At 41.1% G+C, this 20,137-nt stretch overlaps 2 protein-coding genes across 3 annotated transcripts in view; one reads left to right on the top strand and one right to left on the bottom strand.

The window, feature by feature from the left end:
• Positions 1 to 16,330, bottom strand: part of LOC139456391 (uncharacterized) — an 89,099-nt gene extending 72,769 nt beyond the window's left edge. For both annotated transcript variants that reach the window (XM_071238081.1, XM_071238080.1), the window contains exon 1: positions 16,233 to 16,330. The gene's annotated coding sequence lies outside the window, so the exon portion shown is untranslated. The remainder of the gene's footprint in view (positions 1 to 16,232) is intronic.
• On the top strand, positions 1,950 to 3,700 carry LOC139454999 (involucrin-like). Its single transcript, XM_071236586.1, has 3 exons — positions 1,950 to 2,569; positions 2,679 to 3,065; positions 3,175 to 3,700. Exons 1-3 carry the CDS (start codon positions 1,950 to 1,952, stop codon positions 3,698 to 3,700), a joined length of 1,533 nt encoding a protein of 510 aa, XP_071092687.1.
• Positions 16,331 to 20,137: the final 3,807 nt, after the last annotated feature.

Raw genomic sequence — 20,137 nt, forward strand, 5'->3', positions numbered from 1 at the left:
GAATGAGCAGCTTGAAAGTCTGAACACCGGTGGATACAATGTGTAACAACAGCAAACAAGGGCTGGTAAACAAATCTAAGCCTAGCAAACAAAACCAACAGTTGTGAAAGTGTTCTTAATTTTATTTTTCAACATAAGCTCCATTCTTTTCAATACACTTCTCATATCCATAGTGAAGCTTTTCAAGACCAGTCAGGATGAAATTATTTTACGTCACCCTGAAAAACCCATTCACGGCAGGCTTTGAGGTCATCGTTGTCGTCATTGTGTTTTCCACAAAAGTGTTCTTTCAGTTTAGGAAACAAGTGCCTTTGAAAGTCAACAGGTGAGAGAAGAGGCATTGTCATGAAACAGAAGAACACAAGCAGTCAGCTTTCCTTGCCTCTTTTCTTTGAAAGAATCTCTATCTGAGTGAAAGTAAAAGTTTTTCTATCTCGTTGATTGAATCTTCATTGATGGAAGTGGAGGGACATCCAGACCTACGGTCATCATCAAGGCTTGCTCTCCCAGGCTTAAACACAGCTGCCCAACATTTAACAGTGGAATAGCTATGTGGGCACTTATCCCCATAAACTTGTGACATGCGATATGAATTTCTTTGGCAGTACTTTTCTCTAAAGTCAAAGACTTAATGACTGCTCGCTACTCTTTCTTTTCCATTTTTGTGTCCATTTGGACCCCTAACACATTCAAATTGCTGTCACTAATATAAAAACAGCCTTAACAGACCAAATACACTTGTAATGAACCACTAAAACAAATGTACTACATTAACTAGTTCACTTTGCTATGGCCCATAGTTGAAAGTTAGTCAGACTTAGAACTTTTTGACCAGGCCTTGTATTGCCTGCACTACACATCACTGACAACCTGCAGGCTCTACATCACAAGCTTAATACATTCATAATGGCATTAATCATTGAACATGTTGACATTATTTCCAGTATTTGATTATGAGGAATGTATACCGGCCTGAGACATAAGCCACTCAGAAGCCTGAATCTGTATTGTAAGTAAAGTATTATTTATTTCAGTGAAGTAAGCTTGAGGCTGATGAATGTGTTGACCACAGTGTACTATAGCCACAGAGTTACAACTGCATGGTATCATGTAGTCATTGAGCATGTTGAGGTCTGCTGCGGCAACATTTCAATACAGGGATCATAAACTAAAAGACAGAAACGCAGTCCACATCCAGTATACTGCCCAGTAACACATCTACCACAGATTCTGCACAAACTTCAAACTATAGTATTAACCTGAGTCAGTTCTAAAAATAGTAACAAATTCCACACTCTGCCATTTCCATTGCAGTCTGCAGCTACAACAATACACCACAGTGCATCCTTGGTACACAAATATCTCCACTCCAAGCACTGTAGAGTAATTGAAGCCAACAGAACCCCAGCTACACAGAGGAAAGATCAACTAAATGACGTAAACGCAGAAAGATTAACAGATAATTGACCTACCGAAAGAATCAGTCAAACCACATTCACTTCTTCAGTGCTCTTCTAATTGGTCCTAGCCTCATGAATAATCACATTTGTTAAAAGTAATGAAAATCTGATGTTAATTGTATTGGTGGTGATAGTGCTTGCCTGTCAATATCGGAAATTATTCTCATTGATTGAGTTTGTAAATATACCAGTTTTCGCGATTAGCCTGACGAACTGACAGTGGTTGTTAATTGGACTGACCATTGTAAAAGGAAATGATAACCCCAGTCAGTCCCAAACAACTGACCATTTACAACGCGTCTGTGGCTACCGAGAAATATTTGCCAGACTTGATATATATTGATTTTCAGCAGATAAACGAGAATATCGAGAACAATGATTGCCAAAAGCAGACTTCTCCCCCCTCCAGCCCCCATCAGTCCAACATCTCTTCATTTTCTGGTACTGAAGACATCTGGACAGTGACAGGCATGATTTGAGAGTTGTCATATGGCCATTAAATTCTGCGATAAATCTAACAACTTGTTCTATCTGAAGCATAAGAGAAACAACATTCAAGAGGCTGCATTGTTGGACAATCAACATCAGAGAAACAACATTCAGGAGGCTGCCTTGTTGGTGAATCAACATCAGAGAAACAACATTCAAGAGACTGCCTTGTTGGTGAATCAACATCAGAGAAACAACATTCAAGAGGCTGCCTTGTTGGTGAATCAACATCAGAGAAACAACATTCAAGAGACTGCCTTGTTGGAGAATCAACATCAGAGAAACAACATTCAAGAGACTGCCTTGTTGGAGAATCAACATCAGAGAAACAACATTCAGGAGGCTGCCTTGTTGGAGAATCAACATCAGAGAAACAACATTCAGGAGGCTGCCTTGTTGGAGAATCAACATCAGAGAAACAACATTCAGGAGGCTGCCTTGTTGGTGAATCAACATCAGAGAAACAACATTCAGGAGGCTGCCTTGTTGGTGAATCAACATCAGAGAAACAATATTCAGGAGGCTGCCTTGTTGGAGAATCAACATCAGAGAAACAACATTCAGGAGGCTGCCTTGTTGGTGAATCAACATCAGAGAAACAACATTCAAGAGGCTGCCTTGTAGGAGAATCAACATCAGAGAAACAACATTCAAGAGGCTGCCTTGTTGGAAAATCAACATCAAAGAAACAACATTCAAGAGGCTGCCTTGTTGGTGAATCAACATCAGAGAAACAACATTCAAGAGAACTGCCTTGTTGGAGAATCAACATCAGAGAAACAACATTCAAGAGACTGCCTTGTTGGAGAATCAACATCAGAGAAACAACATTCAGGAGGCTGCCTTGTTGGTGAATCAACATCAGAGAAACAACATTCAGGAGGCTGCCTTGTTGGTGAATCAACATCAGAGAAACAATATTCAGGAGGCTGCCTTGTTGGTGAATCAACATCAGAGAAACAACATTCAGGAGGCTGCCTTGTTGGTGAATCAACATCAGAGAAACAATATTCAGGAGGCTGCCTTGTTGGAGAATCAACATCAGAGAAACAACATTCAGGAGGCTGCCTTGTTGGTGAATCAACATCAGAGAAACAACATTCAAGAGGCTGCCTTGTAGGAGAATCAACATCAGAGAAACAACATTCAAGAGGCTGCCTTGTTGGAAAATCAACATCAAAGAAACAACATTCAAGAGGCTGCCTTGTTGGTGAATCAACATCAGAGAAACAACATTCAAGAGAACTGCCTTGTTGGAGAATCAACATCAGAGAAACAACATTCAAGAGACTGCCTTGTTGGAGAATCAACATCAGAGAAACAACATTCAGGAGGCTGCCTTGTTGGTGAATCAACATCAGAGAAACAACATTCAGGAGGCTGCCTTGTTGGTGAATCAACATCAGAGAAACAATATTCAGGAGGCTGCCTTGTTGGTGAATCAACATCAGAGAAACAACATTCAAGAGACTGCCTTGTTGGTGAATCAACATCAGAGAAACAACATTCAAGAGGCTGCCTTGTTGGTGAATCAACATCAGAGAAACAACATTCAAGAGGCTGCCTTGTTGGAGAATCAACATCAGAGAAACAACATTCAAGAGACTGCCTTGTTGGAGAATCAACATCAGAGAAACAACATTCCGGAGGCTGCCTTGTTGGTGAATCAACATCAGAGAAACAACATTCAGGAGGCTGCCTTGTTGGTGAATCAACATCAGAGAAACAACATTCAAGAGGCTGCCTTGTAGGAGAATCAACATCAGAGAAACAACATTCAAGAGGCTGCCTTGTTAGAAAATCAACATCAAAGAAACAACATTCAAGAGGCTGCCTTCTGAATAAATCCCTTGATTCAAAATTGGCTTCCAGCACCAAATTTGTCCATCATTCAACCTCATGTCACACCCACAACTTATCACGATAAGGAAACCTTGGCCATGTTGCAGTCACACCCGTCTCTCATCATGATTAGAAAACCTTGGACATGTTGGCTGTCACACCCACCTCTCATCATGATTAGAAAACCTTGGACATATTGGCTGTCACACCCACCTCTCATCACGATAAGGATACCTTAGCCATGTTGGCTGTCACACCCACCTCTCATCACGATTAGGAAACCTTGGCCATGTTGGCTGTCACACCTACCTCTCATCACGATAAGAATACCTTAGCCATGTTGGCTGTCACACCCACCTCTCATCACGATTAGGAAACCTTGGCCATGTTGGCTGTCACACCCACCACTCATCACGATAAGGAAACCTTGGACATGTTGGCTGTCACACCCACCTCTCATCACGATTAGGAAACCTTGGCCATGTTGGCTGTCACACCCACCTCTCATCAGGATCAGAATACCTTAGCCATGTTGGCTGTCACACCCACCTCTCATCACGATAAGGAAACCTTGGCCATGTTGGCTGTCACACCCACCACTCATCACGATAAGGAAACCTTGGACATGTTGGCTGTCACACCCACCTCTCATCACGATTAGGAAAGCTTGGCCATGTTGGCTGTCACACCCACCTCTCATCAGGATAAGAATACCTTAGCCATGCTGGCTGTCACACCCACCTCTCATCACGATTAGGAAACCTTGGCCATGTTGGCTGTCACACCCACCACTCATCACGATAAGGAAACCTTGGACATGTTGACTGTCACACCCACCTCTAAACACGATTAAAAAACCTTGGACATGTTGGCTGTCACACCAACCAGTCATCACGATTAGAAAACCTTGGACATATTGGCTGTCACACCCACCTCTCATCACGATAAGGAAACCTTGGCCATGTTGGCTGTAACACAAACCACTCATCACGATAAGGAAATCTTAGCCATGTTGGCTGTCACACTCACCACTCATCGCGATAAGGAAACCTTGGACATGTTGGCTGTCACACCCACCACTCATCTCGATAAGGAAACCTTGGACATGTTGGCTGTAACACCCACCACTCATCACGATTAGGAAACCTTGGCCATGTTGGCTGTCACACCCACCACTCATCCAATAAGGAAACCTTGGCCATTTTGGCTGTCACACTCACCAACCATCACGATAAGGAAACCTTGGCCATGTTGGCTGTCACACCCACCACTCATCACGATAAGGAAACCTTGGCCATGTTTTCTGTGACACCCACCACTCATCCAATAAGGAAACCTTGGCCATGTTGGTTGTCACACCCACCTCTCATCACGATAAGGAAACCTTGGCCATGTTGGCTGTCACACAAACCACTCATCACGATAAGGAAACCTTAGCCATGTTGGCTGTCACACCCACATCTCATCACGATTAGGAAACCTTGGACATGTTGGCTGTCACACCCACCTCTCATCACGATTAGGAAACCTTGGACATGTTGGCTGTCACACCCACATCTCATCACGATAAGGAAACCTTGGCCAAGTTGGCTGTCACACCCACCACTCATCACGATAAGGAAACCTTGGCCATGTTGGTTGTCACACCCACTACTTATCACGATAAGGAAACCTTGGACATGTTGGCTGTCACACAAACCACTCATCACGATAAGGAAACCTTGGCCATGTTTTCTGTGACACCCACCACTCATCCAATAAGGAAACCTTGGCCATGTTGGTTGTCACACCCACCTCTCATCACGATAAGGAAACCTTGGCCATGTTGGCTGTCACACAAACCACTCATCACGATAAGGAAACCTTAGCCATGTTGGCTGTCACACCCACATCTCATCACGATTAGGAAACCTTGGACATGTTGGCTGTCACACCCACCTCTCATCTCGATTAGGAAACCTTGGACATGTTGGCTGTCACACCCACATCTCATCACGATAAGGAAACCCTGGCCAAGTTGGCTGTCACACCCACCACTCATCACGATAAGGAAACCTTGGCCATGTTGGTTGTCACACCCACTACTTATCACGATAAGGAAACCTTGGACATGTTGGCTGTCACACCCACCTCTCATCACGATTAGGAAACCTTGGACATGTTGGCTGTCACACCCACCTCTCATCACGATTAGGAAACCTTGGCCATGTTGGCTGTCACACCCAACTCTCATCAGGATAAGAATACCTTAGCCATGTTGGCTGTCACACCCACCTCTCATCACGATTAGGAAACCTTAGCCATGTTGGCTGTCACACCCACCACTCATCACGATAAGGAAACCTTGGCCATGTTGGCTGTCACACCCACATCTCATCACAATGAAGAAAGCTTGGACATATGGGCTGTCACACCCACCTCTCATCACGATAAGGATATCTTAGCCATGTTGGCTGTCACACCCACCTCTCATCACGATAAGGAAACCTTGGCCATGTTGGCTGTCACACCCACCACTCATCACGATAAGCAAACCTTGGACATAATGGCTGTCACACAAACCACTCATCACGATAAGGAAACCTTGGCCATGTTGGCTGTCACACCCACATCTCATCACGATTAGGAAACCTTGGACATGTTGGCTGTCACACCCACCTCTCATCACGATTAGGAAACCTTGGACATGTTGGCTGTCACTCCCACCACTCATCACGATAAGGAAACCCTGGCCATGTTGGCTGTCACACCCTCACTCATCCACTAAGAAACCTTGGCCATGTTGGCTGTCACACCAACATCTCATCACGATTAGGAAACCTTGGCCCTGTTGGCTGTCCCACCAACCAGTCATCACGATAAGAAAACCTTGGCCACGTTGGCTGTCACACCCACATCTCATAACGATTAGGAAACCTTGGACATCTTGGCTGTCACACCCACATCTCATCACGATAAGGAAACCTTGGCCATGTTGGCTGTCACACCAACATCTCATCACGATAAGGAAGCCTTGGCCATGATGGCTGTCACACCCACCACTCATCATGATTAGGAAACCTTGGACATGTTCGCTGTCACACCCACCACTCATCACGATTAGGAAAGCTTGGCCATGTCGGCTGTCACACCCACCACTCATCACAATAAGGAAACCTTGGCCATGTTGGCTGTCACACCAACCACTCATCACGATAAGGAAACCTTGGCCATGTTGGCTGTCACATTCACCAGTCATCACGATAAGGAAACCTTGGCCATGTTGGTTGTCACACCCACTACTTATCACGATAAGGAAACCTTGGACATGTTGGCTGTCACACCCACCTCTCATCACGATAAGGAAACCTTGGCCATGTTGGCTGTCACACTCACCAGTCATCACGATAAGGAAACCTTGGCCACGTTGGTTGTCACACCCACTACTTATCACGATAAGGAAACCTTGGCCATGTTGGCTGTCACACGCACCACTCATCACGATTAGGAAACCTTGGACATGTTGGCTGTCACACGCACAATTCATCACGATAAGGAAACCTTGGACATGTTGGCTGTCACACTTACTTTCCCAGTCATTGCTGCCTCCTCAATAACCTCATCTAACATGCTTCATAGGTCATCCGGCAGCATAATATTTATACTACAATGAACATCTTTGACAAGTGATTTATGACATGAATGATAATGGAATTTATTAAATATGTCAACAAAAAATGTTACACAACTCGATACCAAAATTGCTATTTGTTTATCTTCAATACCAGCACTATAAGTAGCAATACTACTTCTACCATTATGTTAACATATCTCCAATGTCGAATACTAAAATCAAAATACTCCAATCTGCATTTACCAGCTAGCCAACTCCAGCCATTCCACCTGAGTTCTGATGGAGGGGACAGGGTTAAACTCATGCACAGGCAGCCCTTCATGTTAATACAGCTGCACAGGTAACTCTGCCCGTCTGAGTCCTGTAAACATTGGGCTGGGCAGACACTGGACATGCCATGAATTTATAAACAGTAGGTGTTTACTGTGTGCCAACATTGTCTGGGTGTCCACCAGTCTGTCACTCCCTTACACTGCTTAATTCACGACTGAGCAGATATAAAACGCATCCTAATGGTTTTTGATGCCGACTTTCCGTGAGCAGTATTAATACAAGCATTCACTTTCAGTGATCCATACCAATAGTATTCCCTTTCTGTAATCAGTATTAATACAAGCATTCACTTTAAGTGATCCATACCAATAGTATTCCCTTTCTGTAATCAGTAATAATACAGTATTCAATTCAGGTTATCAGTACTGGTAGTATTCAATTCACGTTATCAGTACGGTAGTATTCAATTCATGTTATCAGTACCGGTAGTATTCAATTCACATTATCAGTAATGGTCGTATTCAATTCATGTTATCAGTATCGGTAGTATTCAATTCATGTTATCAGTACCGGTAGTATTCAATTCATGTTATCAGTACTGGTAGTATTCAATTCACGTTATCAGTACGGTAGTATTCAATTCATGTTATCAGTACCGGTAGTATTCAATTCATGTTATCAGTACTGGTAGTATTCAATTCATGTTATCAGTACGGTAGTATTCAATTCATGTTATCAGTACTGGTAGTATTCAATTCACATTATCAGTAATGTTAGTATTCAATTCATGTTATCAGTACCGGTAGTATTCAATTCTTGTTATCAGTACCGGTAGTATTCAATTCTTGTGATTAATACCAGGTGCAGTACTCAATTTATGATCAGTACTAGTAGTATTCAAATGATCAGTACTACATGTAGTAGAACTATTCTCTACGTGTGATCAGTAGTTGCTATTCACTTCATGGAAGGACTGATCAATGAGAGGGTCTACACTATCACAAACCCATCTCTGGGTGATAGATTTCCACACATGCTTAGTTAATGCCTTCGGTTTGTAGTGTTGACAGTTCCATCAAGCACTAACTGAATTTAGAAGGATTTATTTACCGACCGTTCAATATTATATAATTGAAACTTGCTTAATCGGGGGTATTTCTGAATTAGCCTAGAGCTATTCCCAACACCTGTAAGGAGATCGAGACTAGAATCAGTAATATTTTATGTCTATTCTTGGTTATTCCAATATTCAAAGGATAACCATGATAATGAGTGACTGGGCTAGACCATATGAAGTTATATCAATTTCCATAACTGGAGTTCAATATACAGTATGATTCTTCTAAAAAAATGTCATTCTATCTCCTCAAGAGGTGTTCAGAGAAAAGTATCATTTAGATAGGAATCCTAAATCGATCCCTTGTCTGCATAGCAGTGGGCAATTGGCAGAATTTCTCCATTTCTGTATATGCCATGATAACTTGACAGCAGCCGGGCAAATGACAAGTGTATGCTAGTATAAAATAACTTAATAATATTTCAAAATCAGAGTTAACATCCAAACCTCAATCAACTGCAGTGAATTACGTCTGCAGTCCGTTGGCACTGCAAATGTACACAATCCGGACAGTGCAACAAACAAAACATTTCTGGCGATAACACTGATAACAAGGACAGGGATTTTGATACATCCTCAGTGGTCTAGTGGCTAGAGCATCTGGAAGGTTGGTGGCCTTATCTTACCCAAACATGCTAAAAGATGGTACTTGTTGTTACCCTGCCTCACCTGTGACACTAACGAGTGAATCAGAAACACTACACTACATAAAATGCATAAAACAAAATAATCTATTAAACAGATCAGTATTACCATTAACAGCTAATTGGCAGTGAGTCTACTCACAATGTGGATGTGTTTACAGATAAAGCAATTGAGAAGATCAAAACTACTGAATAGCTCTTGACTGTGTTTACAGTTGCAGTGAGTCTACTCACAGTGCAGATGTGTTTACAGATAATCCGCTTGTTTTAGAAGATCAAACTTACTGAAAACCTTACTTCAAAAGTGTACGTGATGAAATTACGCCATGCCTTTCAACCTGTAAAGACAAGATCGGAGAACTGGCCCACACTCATCCTGCTGAACCATTAGAGGTGTAGACCCATGAATATCTGGGGTAGAATAGGTCTTCAGCAACCAATGCTTGCTGTAAAAGGCGACTATGCTTGTCGTAAGAGGTGACTAATGGGATCGGGTGGTCAGGCTCACTGGCTTGGTTGATGCATGTCATCGTATCCCAATTATGTGGATTGATGCTCATGATATCAGTCACTGGATTGTCTGGTCCATACACAATTATTTACAGACCGCCATCATATAGCTGGAATATTGCTGAGTGCTGTGTTAAACAACAAACAATCAAATAACATTTGAAATGTAAGTAGCTGCATTCAAGACCAAGCTGATCTATCATGCGATACAGAATTGACACCGCTCCCTACCATCTATGAACATGAGGTGTCAACACTGAGACGTCACCATGAAGTTGTTTCAGAGGCGTTTCGGTATAGATCCTTATACCATTGTAAAGCAGACAACCGCTTGACAACGTTTTAAAGATCTATACCAAAAGGTCGCCTTTACAGTAATTAGAGAAGTTGTTATCCTCAAATTGTGTCTACTGTGACCCCATTATTAGCTGAGTTTACTTGACCAATCAGAATTATACTCAACTCGGGCTTTGGACTAGTGCCTTAAGTCTCAGAATGTGAACAGATTCCCATAAAATGTTTGGAACAATTAAACTCAGTGGACATTTGTGGTGCGTCTGACTACAGTTTTAGGTAAGTGTGTAGGTCCATGTCGTCAGTGCCTTTAATACTTCAATAAAGGATTACTTTAGTAATTGTTTCCACATGAGGGAAAGACATGATTAGATATTAAAATGTCAATTATCAGTCTCACGCACATTTATGTATCTAGGGGCAGCCTCATACTAATGGTGGTCCATTGATTTCTTCCCAATAATGTACATGATGTAGCAGCCCTATTCATCATGTTCATGACAAACCAACCCTAAAAATAAGACCAATGTTAAATTCAGGAAAAGTATGATATGAGCTACATATTTTTTTAAATATTATACAGTACATAAAAAACAATAAGCATTGTGCATGAAAGTGCAGATGTACTTGTCATTAGCCTCGGCCGTTAAAAGTTAAAACTAAAAGGGGTCTCTCAATTCAAATACCGAACCAACAAACATCAAGGACACCAGGACTCTACTTAAAAAGGAACATTGCCTCTGTGAATTCAAGATTCAGTAAGACACAATGGGAATAATTAATTAAATAAAACATGTATATTAAATTATATTATAAAGAAACTACATGTAATGCCAATCCATTATTAAATTGTTCAAATAGCTAGAGGAATGAATCATCCGACTAGCACCCTTGGGTGGTTCAATGTCACACAAAACTATCCTTGACGTCAGTGAAAACTGACAAGATGTGAGTGACAATAATTTCTCGTTGCAATATGCAGTTGCCTGACTTCCTGCACGGTTTATCCCTGACATAGGCAAGAACACTTACATCACTGTGCAGCCTCCACCATCAGGACACTCTACAGTAACACCTATAGTTCAATGAGGAGCTCACTACCAAAGACAGGAAGTGAACAAACTGTTGGCTAACGCCTCCAATAAATGTAGATATAACAATATTTAATATCAATATATGATATTTACCATATGGAAACACACTCAGCTAATAATCTCTACATCCAGGATTGAAAAAAAATGTGTTTTTTCATTATATTTACAAACATGAAACTGCTGAACTCATTTGTTTCTGAATAGCACCTTGCAATAATCTCACTAGAACATTCTTATGTAAGAATTGACTTTCACTCTGTGTGAGTTCATTGCAGTATCAACCTTCATTGAGTGAGGGCCAAACTGTAGGAACACCAGAGTTTGCACCAGATGACATGAGCATATGTATTTTCATACTGTTCCACAGCAAAAATGTTTGGTAGTTTGGTTGCATCAAATATAAGTAAATAACATTGTCATTAGATGAGGAAAGTCTGAAAAGAACTACCACTGACTCAGTCATGGTGACAGAGCGTCATAATACACTTACCATATTCGATGTCATAAGCGCCCGCTCTAATAAGAGCCCACAGCAATATTTGCTAATATTGGCAAGTGAACAATCCCGATTAGCACCCCTTCCGATTGAACAATGTACGCAAGACTTAAATTTATTTGTGTGTAATATGCACTCATGTGTTATATGCACCCTTAGTTATGGGCAATTACATTCTGGAAAAATATATCTGTCGTATATAAACATTTCAGGCTGTCATTAAAACCACAAAATTTAAAATCTTTCAACTCTGTTTTTTTCACCAAACTAATAATCTAATAACAACCCCCCATTTCTAATTTTGACAGTGCCCTGATAGCTTATTATGTAGAATACGGTACTTCAAATACTGGACATCACAATGAGGATAGTGATGGGGGACATTTCTGGTGTTGTCAATGAACGTGTGGTGATAATGTGTCAGTCATCACTGATCCTTTTGCTGGTCATTCAGAAGTGATCATAAAGATGTGCCAATAGATACTGAACAGGCTGAAGTAAGTTCTACATTGATGTAGAATGTTGATGACTGTTACCGTCCATAGTTTGGACGTGCATTTATTCCTTTTGTCCACTGGGATGGGTCGTAGCAAGGATATTTTCGCTCACAAGCCAACAGTTAAAAACTCTGACTCTTTCCACTATATGTGAAAATGCTGAGCTCAAGATTACAATGTCAAAATGATCAGAAACAATGCTTTTGTGTTTATTCATGATTGGGAATTCCCAGGGGCTTACCCAGGAATACAGAATGAACATCAGTTTTGTGATCATGTGACCAGCCTCTAATCCAAACAGCTATGTATAGTGTAAATTTGTTATTAAAAGATTATTGAATATACAACTGTAACATTTCACAAATATTGTGACTAAGTGTAACCCACATTGCCAACTCTTTCTTGCCTTGTGGTTGGGAAATAATTTTGAAATTGTAATGACAACACTGCACCAGTCTCCTATGATGCTAGCTGCTGCAAGACTGGACTACCACTGATGCTAGCTGCTACAAGACTGGACTACCACTGATGCTAGCTGCTGCAAGACTGGACTACCACTGATGCTAGCTGCTGCAAGACTGGACTACCACTGATGCTAGCTGCTACAAGACTGGACTACCACTGATGATAGCTGCTACAAGACTGGACTACCACTGATGATAGCTGCTGCAAGACTGGACTACCACTGATGCTAGCTGCTACAAGACTGGACTACCACTGATGCTAGCTGCTACAAGGCTGGACTACCACTGATGCTAACTGCTGCAAGACTGGACTACCACTGATGCTAGCTGCTACAAGACTGGACTACCACTGATGCTAGCAGCTACAAGACTGGACTACCACTGATGCTAGCTGCTGCAAGACTGGACTACCACTGATGCTAGCTGCTACAAGACTGGACTACCACTGATGCTAGCTGCTACAAGACTGGACTACCACTGATGCTAGCTGCTACAAGACTGGACTACAACTGATGCTAGCTGCTACAAGACTGGACTACCACTGATGATAGCTGCTACAAGACTGGACTACCACTGATGCTAGCTGCTACAAGACTGGACTACCACTGATGCTAGCTGCTGCAAGACTGGACTACCACTGATGCTAGCTGCTACAAGACTGGACTACCACTGATGCTAGCAGCTACAAGACTGGACTACCACTGATGCTAGCTGCTACAAGACTGGACTACCACTGATGCTAGCTGCTACAAGACTGGACTACCACTGATGATAGCTGCTACAAGACTGGACTACCACTGATGCTAGCTGCTACAAGACTGGACTACCACTGATGCTAGCGACTTCAAGACTGGACTACCACTGATGCTAGCAGCTACAAGACTGGACTACCACTGATGCTAGCAACTTCAAGACTGGACTACCACTGATGCTGCACACACAGTACTCCTGCGATTAGTCTTGTCTAGTCAAGTGACCTTCAACATCAGTTAATTTATCAGGATTTCTTTCGATTGATCTTGCTTTGTCTATACCAAGTATACCATGCAGGGTTTTATGCAACACACAAATGTGCAACAAGTCCACACAAATGTTGAGACTGGACACAGGAAAAGAATATACTGTATCCCAAGGTATGCACAATAATATTCATTGAACCTACAGCACATCAAGAGCAGTGATGTTTGTCTGTCATTCCATCCATCAATCATGACTATGGTCAATGATCATTAAGTCATTCCAAGGCTCTAAAGTAATTATCAAAACATACAGAACGCTACACCATTTCACATTTCAAATTATTTATTGGACCCCATTTCACATTTCAAATTATTTATTGGACCCCAGTTTTGTAAGTCCAAGGTAACACTCTGGCCATGTTATAAGTGTAAACTTATCGGTTCTCAACACTACAATGTTATGTCACAATACTGTACAGGGGTGATTGATTCGAGAGTAAAACAATGACCAGTCATTGGTCACTTGCCACTGTGATAAGGGCTTGACATATTGACTGATTCCCTCCACTGTCTTATGCTGTTCTCAATCCTATATCTAGTCCTGTTACATGCACTAGTGACACTTCCTATATTCCAGCTTGGAATCACTACACATTACACACAGTGACAAATTACAATTCACACAGGTGAACCAAGGATCCAAATCAACAAAACTCTGCTAGTAAGACTTGTAAAATTTAAAAAGGTCCAGTGACATTTCCTTGTGGACTACCACTTTTACCAAAGTTTTTCCTACAGGCCCTGAACCAGAAATATCTGAAAACTTCCAATCAAGTCTACAAAACTTTGCCATGTCAATCTTTTCAGTGTCAGGAAAACAATGAGATTCTCTTGGTTCCTTTCTATTATATATTTGGGCTCGTCATTTTTTTCATAGGGTTGCTGGGTCAGAAGTGTTTAATGTACTAAACATATTGACCCTCCCCTAAAGCATATATAATTGGATGACCCTCCCCATGTCCATGTACATTTTGTCATGACCTTTCCTGAAAAAGACAAAATGCTAAAGCACTATATATAGTTTATTATAAAGTGTCCATTTTTTCATGACCCTCCAGAAATATGTGTATTGTGGGGGAACCCTTCCCTGATTCCCCCTGACAGACTTCACCTATAATAAGAACCGGTCCCTTGAGGGACAATAACAGTACACAAAATGAAAACTTAAACTATTTCCTTTTAAGAGGCCAAATGTTGGTCTACTTTTACCATTACCAGGATTACAGTATCAGAAATTAAGGGGGTTCCTGTCTGGGGTCCTTGAGGTTTGCTCCTGGAATAGTATTGGAATCCAGGAACCACTCTAATCTTTAACTTTAATACTAACATGACTAAGGGTAGGTAACCTGGACATTCGTGCTTAATTTAGAACACTGCATTAGTCAAAATAATAAGGAATTCACAACACTGTGAACTGAATCATCATAGACCACAATTGACATTAATGACGATCTCCATGGGCGGATACAGAGGGGGGTCGCGGGGGTGTATCCACCTCTGATCTCACTGACAAGGAATCCTTGATTGACAATGTAACATGTTAAATAATTTCATACAATGAGAACTTCTTACAAATCATTTACAGAACCTCACCTAATACCCTGTAACCAATAACTCAAAACTGAAATCAAGCAAGGCTTAGGACTTGTTATAATCTTATCATCAATACCACACAACCAGCTGATTGCTCCAGCTGATTGCTAGAATGGTAAAGTCATTCATGCAGAACAAATGCTCCTGATAAGCTATAACTGTTATGTATTGTGTTGTGTGCAGTCTCCCCTCATAACACGGCAAGTACAATTCGTGACGTCACTTGTGTTTATATCATAAAGTTAAGGCAAGTTTGTGAATACACAACAAATGCTAGTATTATTATTGTGTATGCCAGTGAAAGAGAGGTATCTTCTTCAGTCTGCATGTCTACATTCCACTGGTCTATTTTGAGTGTGGTGAAAACATGGAAAGGTGTTTAATTGCAAACGCAGATTGTTTGTGCAGGGGTGGATGGGAGCTGCAACAGCCACCTATGTGGGGTGATGGTACATTCACTGTCACAGCACTAGGACAACAGCTGATCAACAACTGCAGCTCCACGACTGTCGATGTCGCTTAGCTATGCATTTCACGCACATTCCCATCTCCATGAAAAGGGAAATTCCTCGACGGAAACGCAGCACTTTCCTCTGAAGCATGAGATATGATGATAGGCTATACACAACAAACACAAACATTGCTGAGTGTAATCTTTCAAACGTTTCTCCCAACTCACACATATCGATTTGGGAGGTGAATTCAACGCTGACGACGTAAGATCTGGGTCACATCGCGAAACATAATTTCGCGACAGTCACCAACTCACTGCCGGCAACTGTAGCTCATAGCAGCGACAGGCAAGACAATTAGACCCACCTACTTACCCCGACTCTTGTCTTGGAAGTACATCCATGCTAGACCGAGCTAGAGCGTATCCACATTGAATGGAAGGTGGTAGGCAGGACCATTTCACTACACACAGTTTGTGACTTGCAGACCATAACAAATCCGCTTCTCTTCCTCCCGCATTGGAGAGTTCCGAATTTCGCGCACTGGGCAGTCGAGCGTGACGTCATAGACTCGGGATTTGCACCAATATTTTCACATTAATTATGTAAATGTCCACTTTATCCATACAGTATCATGGCAGCACCAAAGCTAAAATGTGTCGTGGTCTCAGTCTTTTAAAATTCAGCAGGCACATCATTTATCAACCTCCCCTGGTTTCCAGACACTATCCAAACCTCTAGCTAGCTTTAATAGTTTGCTGTTACAACCCAAGATATATTCATGAAATTACATGTATTTCAAGATAAGGAACTCGAATAAGGCAAAAGTCACTTGTATTTTCTATGACCTTTTCATTGCGGGATTCTAAAACTGTAATTCTAAAACTGTAAAAATGTTGTTGTTTTTAAAAGTAATATTCAACGAGCAGACGAGCACAATGAAGGTTACACCATTCACTAGCCTAATGCCTGGGGTAAGTGAGTTTAATTTTACGTCACTTTTAATATATACATGTCTTTTAAACATAATTCCCGTGAAGATCCGGGTTAAAATTGGTCTTCAGCATCCAATGCTTGTCGGAAGAGGCGACTAACGGGATCGGATGGACAGGCTCGTTGAATTGGTTGATGCATGTCATTGTATCCCAAATGCTCATGATGTCAGTCACTGGTTTGTCTGGTCTAGACTCGATTATTTACAGACCGTCGTCATATAGCTGGAATATTGCTGAGTACGGCGTTTAACAACAAACAAACAACCAACGTTAAGAAACGATCTCTTCATGAAGCCATATACCTCCGTATAAAAACACACAAACATTGTGTTATCTGAGCGTATGCATCTCTAATTTTACTAATACCTATGTCAATAATTTTGTATTGAAATAAATGTTCACACCACGCGCGAGTCTGTGTATAAAACAATATAGTGCTCGTCAATGTACGTATAAAACACAATTAGTGTTTGCACTGCCATTGGTTCAATGTATAAAACAAGTGTTCTCACTGCGATTGGTTCAATGTAAATAAACAATTTAGTGTTCGTACTGCAAGTGGGTAAATGTATATAAAAAACAGTCCATGTCTAGTCACGTGACCTTCAAGATCAATTAATTGATCAGGATTTCTTTTAACTGATCTTGTTTTAGCAATACCACACCCTGTTATAATAGTGAATTTACAGTACAAACGTTCAACAATTCTCAACATTCTACAATGTTTATTTTCAATATTGTATATGGTTGATGAATTCGGAAGTAAAACAATGGTCAATCACTGGTCACTTGCCACACAGTGGCGAGAACACTATCCCGTTATCCCGGGGTGAGTATAAATACTTTCCAGCCAGTACAAATCTCCCAATTTCAATGTTGACTTAACGCGCTAGAATTGGCATCAGTATAATTATGTTTTAAACAGTCCCTTTTGGACTTTACTGCATGTATTCTGACGAGCATCGTATAGATGACGTCTGATTCGGTGAAGGTGAAGTGTATGGGATACAATTACCCAGCTGTAGTTGGCATCTTACTAGTTTGATGAATACGTTAAAAAACTATACTGTGATCTTTGCACAAATCCTCATAAAAAGCAATTATACATAACATTGTGAGAGCTATACTCTTGAAACAGGATCGACTCACGTTTAAACTCAAGCATAGTTCTTACAATGGGAAGCGACCATTTATCGCCATTTTTCGTGATTTTACTGTAAAATTCCGTGTCTAAATTTGACTGTACTAATAACCTTGATTTTTGAGAAACTATGAGCAAATACGCATATTTTTTATCCGAGGAAAATGTTTGAGTAGATTTATGTTATAACGCGACAAGAGGGAATCGAACAGTGGAAATAAATAACTTTCCGATTGACTAACTGTACCAGTTATCGCCATCGTTTAAACAACAGGTGCCCCGAGATCACGCGCAACGCTTCAGTTATACACATTGTTGTTGTTGTTACATCTGGTATCGCACTCAGTTATTTTCTTCGTTACAAATACAAGAGATGTGTTTATCAATTTATCGTCTGCCAAAAGACGGAAACCAATATCCCCTGATTTCGATCTACACATCCATATCCATAACACAATGTATATATATGAATATTTACAGGTTTGGAAAAAAATAACTAAATTAGGTTTTAGAAATGTATTTTTGTTGAGAAATGACAAACAGAAGGTAGGCAATGAACGAACTAAAATGTGCATCATCGTGTTTGGTTGATTTCTGTGTCTTTGAGCAAGGTGGTTATATATGGTGTGTGTTTTAATATTTTCTAACAAGTGTAATTTTTGTTTATCATATTCGGATACATATTTATATTTTCTAATGAAAACGAGCAAAAGTGCCTGTGCCCTATAACGAGGGGTTTGGCGATATTTGGTCCTCAGCGATAACTAGACAACGGAAAACAAACTTAGAGTTCTTCCCCCAAGATCTAGTTTCATTCAGAAAATATCGTAACTATCCGGAGATAATGTATTCACATCGTTGGACGAGATGTCCAGCCTACATAAGGCTATACACGTTTGAACTTATTTACAATGAATGTAAACATTAAAACAAATAATATGATATAATCACAGATTAAGATACTACCACTATTTACTGTATAAGTATAACCGACCCGGGAATAGGTCTCCGGAATAGGTGACTATATGCTTGTAAGAGGCTACTAAAGGGATCGAGTGCATGGTCAGGCTGGCTGACCATCTATCCCAACTACATAGATCGATTCTCATGTCAATCACTGGATTGTCTGGTCCAGTCTCTATTATTTACAGACCGCCGTCATATAGCTGGAATACTGCTGAGTGCGGCGTTAAACAACAAACAAACAAACAAACAAACAAGAAAACCAGCATCACATTGTGTCACAGAGAAGTCATGTCAGAACCCTTAACCAAACAATCAAGTCACAAGGCAATATAGGGGCAATATAGGTGTTCAAACATTCAATACACGCCCATGTAACGTCATTCTCGATCCCGACATCCTAGTTCTATACTCCTGTGTTTGGCGGACGGACTAAAGGTCGCCGACGTCGATCTATTTCGTCCCAATGGTCCGAGCGGACCAAGGCATCATATTCAGAGGTTTTGTTGCAAATGTTGCTGTGCGAATGTTGATTTAAGGGCGTTGTCGTGTTGAAACAAGACAAGTTGTCTGGAAGGGCGACAGTCTCAAAAGTCTCATCTCGGTGACGCACGACCTTGATCATTTTCTTCTCCACACGCACACAATCACGTATGCACGCTCGCACACACACACACACACACACGCGCGCGCGCGCGCACCACACACACCGGGTCGCATTTGCAACCTCTCGTTGCCTGCACCACTTTTAACTGCTTTAAATGTCAAAATGTCCATGTAGCAGGTTGGGTTTATTAATACTCCCGACTTAATTCAAATATCCACAATTTTCACACAAAACTGTGGATGTGTTTAACATGCACACAGTGTCATCCATACTATATAGTGTTAGTGCAATGTGCACAACTGAATGGTGTCACAATAACGTCTGTTGCTTTGTATATATGAATAACCGCACCTATACATCATATTTTATAAGATACGGTTGTATATTTCAGGAAAGTTACTCTACCTATAATTTCCATATTAGTCAGTTTTTAAAGCGTTCACTTATGACGCCGAAGGACCGGGTTCAATGGCCCACATACTCATAGGTACAATGTGTGAAGCCCGTTTCTGGTACCGCCCGTAGTGATATTGCTGGTGCTGAGTAAACCATACTCACACACGCTTCATTGAAA

Source organism: Haliotis cracherodii, unplaced genomic scaffold (genome assembly GCF_022045235.1).
Source record: "Haliotis cracherodii isolate W230 unplaced genomic scaffold, xgHalCrac1.p SCAF_11, whole genome shotgun sequence".
NCBI lineage: Eukaryota > Metazoa > Mollusca > Gastropoda > Lepetellida > Haliotidae > Haliotis > Haliotis cracherodii.

What these genes read in the sequence shown, in the direction of transcription:
- LOC139454999 (XM_071236586.1), top strand. Translation starts at nt 1,950, where the DNA reads ATGGCCATTAAATTCTGCGATAAATCTAACAACTTGTTCTATCTGAAG. An exon ending in AACATTCAAGAGGCTGCCTT is followed by an intron (nt 2,570 to 2,678) that starts GTAGGAGAATCA and finishes AATCAACATCAG; the next exon opens with AGAAACAACATTCAAGAGAA. An exon ending in AACATTCAAGAGGCTGCCTT is followed by an intron (nt 3,066 to 3,174) that starts GTAGGAGAATCA and finishes AATCAACATCAG; the next exon opens with AGAAACAACATTCAAGAGAA.